Consider the following 10,723-nt stretch of genomic DNA (forward strand, 5'->3'; position numbering starts at 1 on the left):
TCTGTGAGCATCCTGATTACCAGTGTTTTGAACTGCGCATCTGATAGGTTGGCTATTTCTTCGTCATTTAGTTGCATTTTTTCTGAGCTTTGACCTGTTTTTTCATTTGGGCCGAGGGGTTTTTTTTTTGTTTGTTGGTTTTTTGTTTTTTGGGGTTTTTGTTGTTATTGTTGTGGTTTTGGGTCTTGACATGCATCTTATTTAGTGAGAGGCAGAGCCTTAGGTGTTCACCAGGGCAGGGCAACCCAGTCTTTGGGTTGTGAGGCTGTATGTGGGGGAGGTGTCCCAGAAGGAACAGTGGTGCTTACTCTGCTCTCTGTTGAATTTCAGTCACTTCCCCCACTTCCCACAAGCAAACTGGGCCCTTCTGGTGCTGATTCCCATGTGGGTAGATCTTGGGACTCTATAGATCTCTCCAATGAACTCTCTTACGAAGCTGGGAGTTTCTCCGGCACCTCAGCTCCCACAGGTGTTTTCAGTAGTTGTTTTGAGGCTTTATTTCCCTGCGCTGGGAGCCTGGGTTGCGAGGTCTTTCTCACTCCCCAGTTTTGCCTGGTTTATCTGCACACAAATGTGGGACCCCTGGGTGCGCCGTGCCCTGTTCTACAATCTGCTGCCTCTCTGGGTCCGCACATGCTGCCTATGTGCCTGGGGTCTGCCAGTCACCACTTTGCCAGGACTGCTCTCTGCCTCTCCTACTGGTCTGGATGAATGTGTCTACTTTTACTCCTTGGTTGTTGGAATTCCATACAGTTCAATTTTCTGTCAGTACTGGTTGGTTTTTGTTTCTAAATTGCTCTTGTCCTTGTTTTGATTGTGTGAAGAGGCACACTGTGTCTACCTATGCCTCCATCTTGGCTGGAGGTCCTTGCATATTTTTATTTTTTATGTTAAGTAAATTAGCTCCATTCTTTGTGGTACAAATAGTTTTCTCCTTTTTGCTCCCCGTAAAGATTTTGTTTTGCTGTGTTTGGAATGTATACTAGGTTTTCTTAATATTTAGGAAGATAAACTTATCAATCAGTTCTTTGTTGTTTTTAAGATTTTATTTTATTTATTTTTAGACAGAGAGGCAGAGAGGGAGGACAGAGAAAAACATCAATGTGTGGTTGCCTCTCATGTGCCCAAGCATTAAAGGTTTTGATCCCCCTGGCATTATATAAGGACTAGAATGCAATTCAGGATACTAGCACTTCAGCCTATGAATGAATTTCAGATGTGAGAAATGTACAATTTTATTTGCCCTTTTTTCTAAGTATAAATTCCTTAATGAAATGCTATCCAGATATTGTGGATATCAAGCCTGCCAACATGGAAGAGCTGACAGAGGTTATTACAGCAGCAGAGTTCCATCCAAACAGCTGTAACACGTTTGTATACAGCAGCAGTAAAGGAACGATCCGGTTATGTGACATGAGGGCATCTGCCCTCTGTGATAGACATTCTAAATGTAAGTTAACTGCATCTTTTTACAAATGATAACATTTTCCCTTGTCTGAAGTTCACCTCATATGTTTACAAGTCTTAATTAAACCTGTGTACCCAGGACCTCCTGTACCTTTGGTAAGCTGCTGACTCTCCATAAAGCATCGTGGGTTATTCTACTGGAAGAGCATAGAAGGCTTTCTAAGGGACATGTCTGCTGATGTCCCAGTGGGTGGATGGAGATAGATAGAGATACAGATACATATCTCTATACAGCTAGATAGATAAATAGATATTTTTATTTAAATTCTTACTCAAGGACTTGCTTACTGATTTTGTGGTGAAGGGGGAGAGATAGAGAGGAACATCAATTGGTTGCCTTCCTTATGTGCCCTGAGTAGGGATTGAACCCACAATTTTTTGGTGTATGGGATGACACTTCAACCAGTTGAGTCACTTGGCTAGGCCCAGTGGATGTATGTTTAATGGAATACTACTCTTTGTGAACTTGGGGTGAGGTTCCCCAATCCTGTATTCACAGAACAGAACAGTTTGTTTTTTCCTTCCCTTCCCCCTATTTTGAGCTTCCTAGGAATATTTCTTCTGAGAGGAGGTTTCCTTGGCTTTAAAAAAAACTTTGCAAAGCACTGGATTAAATTAAGGGGTTGCATTATTCTTCATGTTTTTGAGTATTTTTTAAATTTATGAAACTTGGTACATGCCTGTTACCAAAATAATTTTACCTGGCCATTAAATAAATAAAATGCTGGCGTGGATTTGAAGGGTGAGGATGGTGTTTCTCCTGTGGTGCTAGCACAGGCAGCGGCGGTGAGGTGTGCACGGAACCTGCACACCTGGTGCACCAAAGGCAGGGGTCTCTGGGTGAGGCTAATTCTGTTAAATTAGCCATGGGACACTGGAAGTATAAATACATTCTTGTCTTTCATTTGTACTCATAGTGTTCTCTTAAACTTTCAGTGAGTCCTGACTGGATGGCTCAGTTGATTGGAGTATTGTCCCATACACCAAAAGGTTGTGGGTTCGATCCCATCAGGGTGCATACAAGAGGCAATCGATCAACGTTTGTCTCTCACACTGATGTTTCTGTCTCTCTCTTTCTCTCTGGCCCGACCCTAAACATTTCTTTGGGTGAGGATTGTTTTTTGTTTTTTGTGTTTTTTTTTTAATTAGATTAAATTTTGAAAAAAGGAAAGAAACTTTCTTTCAGGGAGATATCTTAAAGCCAGAGAGACATTTTTCAGATTTTTACATGGTTGTCATTTTTAGCTACCTCCTAGGAAACTTGTGAACTGTTTCAGCAAATGCTTTGTGCAAGCCAAAAATATTATATAAATTGCCCTTTTTTATTTTTATTTTTGCTTGTTTTTAGTGTTTGAAGAACCTGAAGATCCCAGTAACAGATCTTTTTTTTCTGAAATCATCTCCTCTATTTCTGATGTAAAATTCAGCCATAGTGGTCGATATATGATGACTAGAGACTATTTATCAGTCAAAATTTGGGACTTAAATATGGAAAACAGGCCTGTGGAGACGTATCAGGTATTTGTACTTTCTTCTTTCAATAATCTTACACTCTATTTACTTTTAAATGTTTATAGAGAAGGATATTATATTATATGTTAATTGTAATACAGTGTTTGTTCACAATTAGGCTTTTTTTCTTCAGAGGTCCATGAGTATTTTGCTGTTCCTTATGTTAAATTTATATATATAGTTTTATAGGCTGTATTATGATTTTGCAGTTAAAGTGTAATTTTGCTACTGATTTTATTCAATATTGACTACTTGTTTTCCCCTGCTTCTCTCTGCATTTAAAGTGAGGACAGAAGAGTACTCTTTGATGGCCTGGTGGGTGGGTTGTGGGATGGGGAGAGTGACCAGTCCTAGGAGCAAGGTATCCTGGATGGAGTATGTGCAATAGTAGTCGAACTAGAGATTAACTTTGGCATACCAGGTTAAAAGGATTGGCGTCCTGCCTTTTGGCTAACAACTGTTCTTCTTTTTTAAATTATTTTATTGTTCAATTATAGTTTGCATTTACCCTCCACCACTCCCTCCACCCCCCTTTTTTTCCTTTTTAAATTAAATGTATTGGGGGATAACATTAGTTAAGAGAATCATACTGGTTTCAAGTGTACACTTATATTGTATGATACATGACCTGTGTATTGTGTTGGGTCTTAAGCTAAAGGAGAAGGGCTTGAAAGCCCAGTGGAGAGCTTAAGGAGTTGCCTGACTGTTGTAGGATGTCAGTTCTGGATTCGCTTGTCAGCAGCCACTACCACTGATCTGCCTTCTCTTCTAGAGAAGAGTGGAGACATGCATGGCCAGGCACAGGGTGGGGGCAGCCAGACCTTGTGTGAGGCCCTAGGTGGTTACAACATAGAAAACACTTAACACTGCTTTAGAAATAAAAATGAATGAATTTTACCTTCATGTTGTATATTCTCAGTAAAATTAGAATAGTATTTCTCAAACTTTTTAAGCCTCTTTGACAAACATAAATTTCCAGATACACATTAGGTTGAAGCAAAAGCAAAGGGATGCAGTTACTCTGTTTTTAAACTATTGGGTTGGACAAAAAGTCTGTTAACGTTTTTCTGTAAAAATAAATTTTTTTTTTTTTCATTTCCACTAATGACTTTATTGGTTTGGTTATTTTGAGTATGTCAGCTATCTCCCACTATTGGCTTCTAGTGGATAGAGGCCAGGGGTGCTGCTAAGCATCTTCCAATGCATAAGACAGCCTCACAGTGAAGAGTTAGTTGGCCACAATGTCATTAGTACCAAGAAACTTTGCAAACCGCCTTTGACATGTTCGATCAGTTATAGAACCTTCTCCATACACTGAACAAATCTTTTTTTGTGTTTCAGTTGTGTTTTTACTTTTTGTGAAATAACAAAGCATAATACACCAAAAATGCTGCATATTTTCTTCCATCTTCAATATTAAAATGGTTTCACAATAAGTTACCAATTTTGATGTCTTATTTTAAATGCACACTGAGCCCTGGCTGGTGTGGCTCAGTGGACTGAGTACTGACCTGTGGACCAAAGGGATGCTGATTGGATTCCCAGTGAGGGCACATGCCTAGGTTGTAGGCTGTGTCCTCAGTTGGGGACATGTGAGAAGCAACTGATTAATATATCCCTCACACATCAATGTTTCTGTCCCTCTCTTTCTCCCTCCCTTCCTCTCTCTCCAAAAATAAATAAATAAAAATATTTTTAAAAAATAAAAGAAATGCACACCAATGTGACAGTTGTCACAATGCAGTCTAACAAAGTTGTTTCAAATAAAGTTACAGACAACTAAGCACAACTAGAGCCATTGTATGGAAAAAACATAACAAACTCTTTGGCCGACACAATACACTTGTATTGTGTAACTGCCAGATTTCTGATTTGCCTCATAGCAATCCTTACCATCACTGCTCCATTCTCACTGAGAATAGTGGATTTGAATCTTAGCTTCATACTCATAAATTGTTGGGAAACCCTCTACATGCATTCCAAAACTTGGCTCAGTTGTTACACTTTACCTAATTTTACCTTACTGTCAGTTTTTCTGCCTATACTGAGTTAGGTTAGTGATTGAAAATCATGTCACATTGTACTCAGATACAGTGTATTCAGATTGAGCTTTTGATGGTGAATTTTTATAAGCATCTTGATGAGCTGTGTGTGATTGCAGGGTAATTGTGATTTTACTAGTTCCTCACCTTAACATGTTCACTTTTAATCCTGACCCTGTATGAATTGTAATTCCTCCATGTTAACAGATTTTTACTTGATGTCACATAGATGTGGCACAAATCATGCCACTATGCTTAAAGTTAAGGTGACTTTAGGTTGTTTCGTAAAGAACAGAGAATTCTAACATTTAGAAGGCACCTACTCTTGTCTCTCATCACTGCTTTTTAACGTCCTTTTTAAGTAAAAAAGGATAGTGAGGTAGAGACTCCTTTTTTTCTTTCAAATGGCAAAATATATTTTAAAACTGTCCTTTGTAATTTAACCATATTATGATACATTTCCTGAGAAATGATACATTTAATGAAATGTATCATTTCTCAAGATATGTTTAAGATACTAGATTTATATATTTAGAATTGTATTTCTAAAAGCAGGGTGTACATGTATTTGCATTAGCTTTGCTATTGTATAAGTAATATCAAGTGATACGAAAGTTTTTATTGATGAACACCTAGAGTAACCATGTGATTTATAACTAAACCAGGGCATGGTTGTGCTGTGTATAACACATGCGCCTGTTCCCAGAAAATGGGATTTTAAAAGGAAGTGTAAAGCACAGTATAGCGTGTTTTTTTATTAGCAACTTGTAGACTGAACACCAAGTGGTAGCATATCCAAATATTGCTGTAATCTTTAGTCTCTTATCTGAGCCATTTTCAAATGTTTTCTGGCCTACATGGTTTAGTCAAACTTATAAAGAGTGCCTATGCCGTGCCCAAAAGGGCACTTTCTCTGTTGTTCAAGAGTAAAATGTGTGTTCCTTGAAGGGGGCTTAATATGTTTGTAACAGAATAAATGCCTTTGTTGTTACTAAATATGCCTTTTTACAAAAATACAGACTTGTTAAATCAATATCCTTATTTTAATCAGTCAATCTTGGGGTGTCAATTAAGAATATATATATATATATATATGTGTGTGTATGTATTTGTGTTTCCCCAGGTGCATGAATACCTCAGAAGTAAGCTTTGTTCGCTGTATGAAAATGACTGCATATTTGACAAATTCGAATGTTGTTGGAATGGCTCTGATAGGTAATTGATTTTAATTTGAACTCATTCAAATTTCATTTTATTTGAGCAACGACTTTCAACCTTTTTTATCTCATGGCATACATAACTAATCATTCAAATTATACAGTACACCAAAAAGTATATTCTTTGCCAGTCTGACAAAAAAATAAGTATAATTTTGATTCATTCACACTGGACAGCTATTGTTGTCTTGGCTATTTTCATTTCTTATTTGACAGTCTAAGGGAAAAGTGGTCAGTGACCCTGGCTATAGTCAGGGATTGCATGTTTGTTTTAAAATTCTTGGGGCACACCAGTTGGAAATTGCTGTGTTACAGGAAAGAAATGAAATATTTCATCACTTTTCCTGAAATGGTTGCCATGTTTATTTAAAAATATGGCAAACTTTTTTTAGATTGACATAACTTAACCAATCGTAACTTCATTGCCCCCCTCTTCTCAGGTTTCCTTGAAATAAATTTAGTAATCTTATAGCAATATTGGCAGATTAAAAATTAAACATTGTATGTTACTAAGTAAATGTGAAAATATACAGAAATTCTAGATTATAAATTGTGATTTAACTATCTTTAAATTTTCCCCTTTTATGAACCAGATCAATCATAAGTTTAACATGCCAACAGTTAAAATGTCAAAATTTCACTTTGGTTGTTACTCTGCTATTAAACTCTAGAAATATTTGGACAGTAGATACTTCATTTGGAATGTTACACACCAATTTCTCCAGATAATACATTAATATCTCATAGAAGTGGTAATTTGCTGTCCAGAAAAAGTCCATGAAATAATGAAAAACAGAGAAGTTTATTGAAGAAGATACTAGAAACATTGTGCATAGAACAATGATATCTCAGTCCCCTTCAAAGTAGGCACCTTGGACCTCATACCGTTCTCCCAGTCGTCATCAGCTGCCCTGTCATATTTTCCTGAGTCTCATCCACGGTCTGAAATCTCTTCTCTTTCAAAGGCAATTTTAGTTTTGGGAAAAGCCAGATGTTTCAGGGTGCCAAACTTGAGCTATAAAGGGGTGCTAAGTCACCTGAGTAATTTGATATTTTGCTGAAAAAACTCTGCACGAGACATGATGCATGAGTGGGTGCGTGGTTGCAATACACCAGTTGTCTGTAGCTGCAGCCTTCTGACTCAAACAATTTCCACGGAGGAATGTTCAGGCTTAATGCAAAATTTGATGCAGATTCATTGCGTTACTTGCTCAATTTGAATGTGATGGCCACACAGTACACATGCTTACTCAGTAGCATCTACCACCCCCACTGACTAGTACAGTCAAGTCATCATTGTTATCCATGCACATTCCAGTCCACTCTCCTTGGCTGCCAGGGTACATCAGTTACATCAAACTGTTCTCATTGTATTAACAATGGTTGGAAAATGGAGAAGCCAAAGAACTTACATGCATGACCCATGGGCATGAACGAAGTAAGGTTGGGGGAATGATGGTGGAAAGTGGGTACAGGTTGAGGGGAATAAAAGGAAAAAGAAAACAATGGTTTGGCTTTTTCTGGACAGACCATACACACATATACACACAAGCACTTACACACAAACACACTTTTTATGTGAGCCAGTTGAGAGTAAATTCCAAACATATTGCCCCTGAATTCTTGAATGAGTATTTCCTAAGATTAGACCCTCACCTATACAATGATGGTGTCAGCCTTTAAAATGGAAAAATTCCCATTTGAGGCACTACTTCCATCTCATCCAAAGATGCCATTAAAATTTCACCAATTCTCAAATCATGTCCTCTCTCAGAAAAAAAAAATAAATGGGGTTCAGTATCTAATCCAAAAGCATATGTGACAGTTGTTCTATCTCGTTAGTAGGCTTTAATCTGAAATAATTCTTTATTCTTTCCTTGTCTTTTGTGACCTTGGCATTTTTAAAAAACACAGGCTAGTTATTTTACAGAAGGTTTTTAATTTGAGTGTTTTCTGTTTCCTCATGATTAAATTTAGCTTATACATTTTTGACAGGAATACCACAGAAATGCTGGCCTAATAACACCTTTTAAAATTTACAAATAGCTATAGATCATATATTCTAATTTAATAAAACTTCACAAATTCATATAACATGGGGATGCCAGTCTAAATTACATTAATCGTTTTAAAAGAAATACAGTTTTATTATCTACCTTCAGGTACATGCACCAATATGAGTTCAATTAAAATGTTGTCATTTGTTCTTTGGGGGACTTGATGTTGCTAAATGTGACCTGTATGGTGTGTAATGTTTGTAATAAGAGTTGCTTTCAAGCCTTACTTTACTTGAAACCATTTCTTGATATCTTGTAATCTTATTTACAATAATAATTTAAACCATATGGGAATGATGTAATGGGAGCATCACACCCTTTGCAAATAATTAACAGTTTCAAAGGCGTGAAGTTTTACTCACTGGGATACTTAGTAAGTGTTGAGCAGTGATGGATGGCAAGAAGAACAGACAGAACATGTCTTGGGCAGGGTAAGAATTTTGCACTCCTTAAACTGATATAAATATACTTGTCCAAAAAAATTGCTAAGAATATTTTTGGTGTTACAGGTAAAATGATTTTCTGTTAATAAAAATTGTATATACTATTTGATATTCTGAGGCATATCTCGTATGAGCATCGTAAGACGTGATTATCCAAACTAGGCAGTGACCTGTGAACAATTAAATAGCTTATATTTTAAATCATAAAGAAAGCATTGGTTTCTTGTGAACAGTTCTGTATCATGCATTCCTTTTTGGGAGGAGGAGTGGTTTTAGAGCCTGTGAGTCCCACTGTTGGTTGGTATTTCTAGAAGTTGGTTGGTCTGGTTGATTGCATAATCTATAGTTGTAAAGATACTCAACAAGAGTAACTCAGCACTGCTAAGAATCTTTACTTGAGGCTGCTTTCCACTTTAGTGATAGTTTGAGTAGTCATGAAAAGGAAGGATTTTTTAAAACCAAGCTAACTCGTACTGTATTTCTGGGCCGGTGTCACCAGCCTCACCCTGAAATCCAAATCTGCTTAAAATAGCTATTTCCAGTGGAGTACTAAGCCAGGTTCATCACAGAATCATTTTACTGAAAACAAACTCTCTCACTCGTTTGACTAAATGTTCTGTCTACTTTTACAGTGTTGTCATGACTGGATCTTACAATAATTTCTTCAGAATGTTTGACAGGAACACAAAGCGAGACATAACCCTAGAAGCATCACGGGAAAACAATAAACCCCGCACGGTTCTGAAGCCACGCAAAGTCTGTGCAAGTGGCAAGAGAAAGAAGGATGAAATAAGTGTTGACAGCCTAGACTTCAACAAGAAAATACTTCATACAGCCTGGCACCCCAAGGAGAACATCATTGCTGTAGCTACTACAAACAATCTGTATATATTTCAAGACAAAGTGAATTAGGTTGGCATTCCCAGCAGAAGAGCCCACTTCCTGCTTAGTTGAGATAGTTGAATCTAGCATATGTACCTAAAACAGAGAGAGGTCCCTTGTGGTGCCCCTTTCCAGTGTTTGACAATGTGCCATTCGACAACACGTGTATAGCTACATGGAGAAAGCTCTGTGGATTCCTCACTGTGGTGTTCTCCATGTCTGCTAGCCATTTAGGTAAGGTTAGGGCACTTTTAATTTAAATGACTTCTTGCACCATCTTGCCTAATGGACTAGATTGGACTGTATCAACATTGATTTACTCCACTTTCTATGCCTTGCATTGTGATGACGTCAAACACAGTGAAAGCTGTCAGTCATGCTTATGGGATTTAATTGTGTATCCTCATTACTGTATCATTTGTGGGGTACACCCCTCCCCCCTTTTTTAAATTAAATACAGCTCATTCTTACTGTGGCTTGTAGCATTCCTCCTCTCTGGCCTCCTGGACTCTTCCCTTCACGTCTCTCACCCTTGCCCCTCCACCCAGTCTTGGTGGTGGTATATTCAAGAAGGAACGAAAGCACACAAAAGGAGTCAGTTTGGGGTCAGTGGTAAAGGGGAGTATATGTTGCGAACAAATGTTTTAATAACAGTTGGCTGTAATCACTCCTTGCCATGTCTGGCACTGAAAATAAGGGAAAAAAAAACTACTACTGAATAAAAGTGACAAAGAATGGAGAATCTGGTTTTCTTTTTCTTTTAATCTACCTCTTTATGCCAATATTTTGTGTCATAACTTTGGGCAAAATGACATGAATTTCCATTGTCTTACTGGTGTTTTTGTTATTTTTAACAAGTGTTCTTTTACATGGAGAAGAAGAGGTTTTGGTTTTATATATTGGATTTCACAACCTATAAATGCTACTAGAGGCTTTTTTTTTTTAACTTGTAGTTACAAGGGTATTGGATACATTGTATCTACACTTAACCCATCTGTTAATGAAATTGTAAATGGGAACCAAATTTATGGAGCTTCATTTTAAAAGACTTTTTACAGTACTTAATTTCATTTTTGCATTACTAAATACTAAGTCAGACTTTT

The 10,723-nt window shown here is 37.4% G+C and overlaps 1 protein-coding gene across 3 annotated transcripts in view; it reads left to right on the top strand.

The window, feature by feature from the left end:
* The window catches only part of PPP2R2A (protein phosphatase 2 regulatory subunit Balpha), an 89,105-nt gene extending 78,743 nt beyond the window's left edge, over nucleotides 1-10,362 (top strand). For all 3 annotated transcript variants that reach the window (XM_045853248.1, XM_045853247.1, XM_045853249.1), the window contains exons 7-10: nucleotides 1,286-1,450; nucleotides 2,816-2,985; nucleotides 6,145-6,236; nucleotides 9,371-10,362. In XM_045853248.1, the coding sequence (XP_045709204.1) occupies nucleotides 1,286-1,450; nucleotides 2,816-2,985; nucleotides 6,145-6,236; nucleotides 9,371-9,650 (707 nt within the window). In that variant the 3' untranslated portion in view covers nucleotides 9,651-10,362. The remainder of the gene's footprint in view (nucleotides 1-1,285; nucleotides 1,451-2,815; nucleotides 2,986-6,144; nucleotides 6,237-9,370) is intronic.
* Nucleotides 10,363-10,723: the final 361 nt, after the last annotated feature.

Source organism: Phyllostomus hastatus, unplaced genomic scaffold, assembly GCF_019186645.2.
Source record: "Phyllostomus hastatus isolate PE091 unplaced genomic scaffold, TTU_PhHast_1.1 phas_contig_98, whole genome shotgun sequence".
Classification (NCBI taxonomy): domain Eukaryota; kingdom Metazoa; phylum Chordata; class Mammalia; order Chiroptera; family Phyllostomidae; genus Phyllostomus; species Phyllostomus hastatus.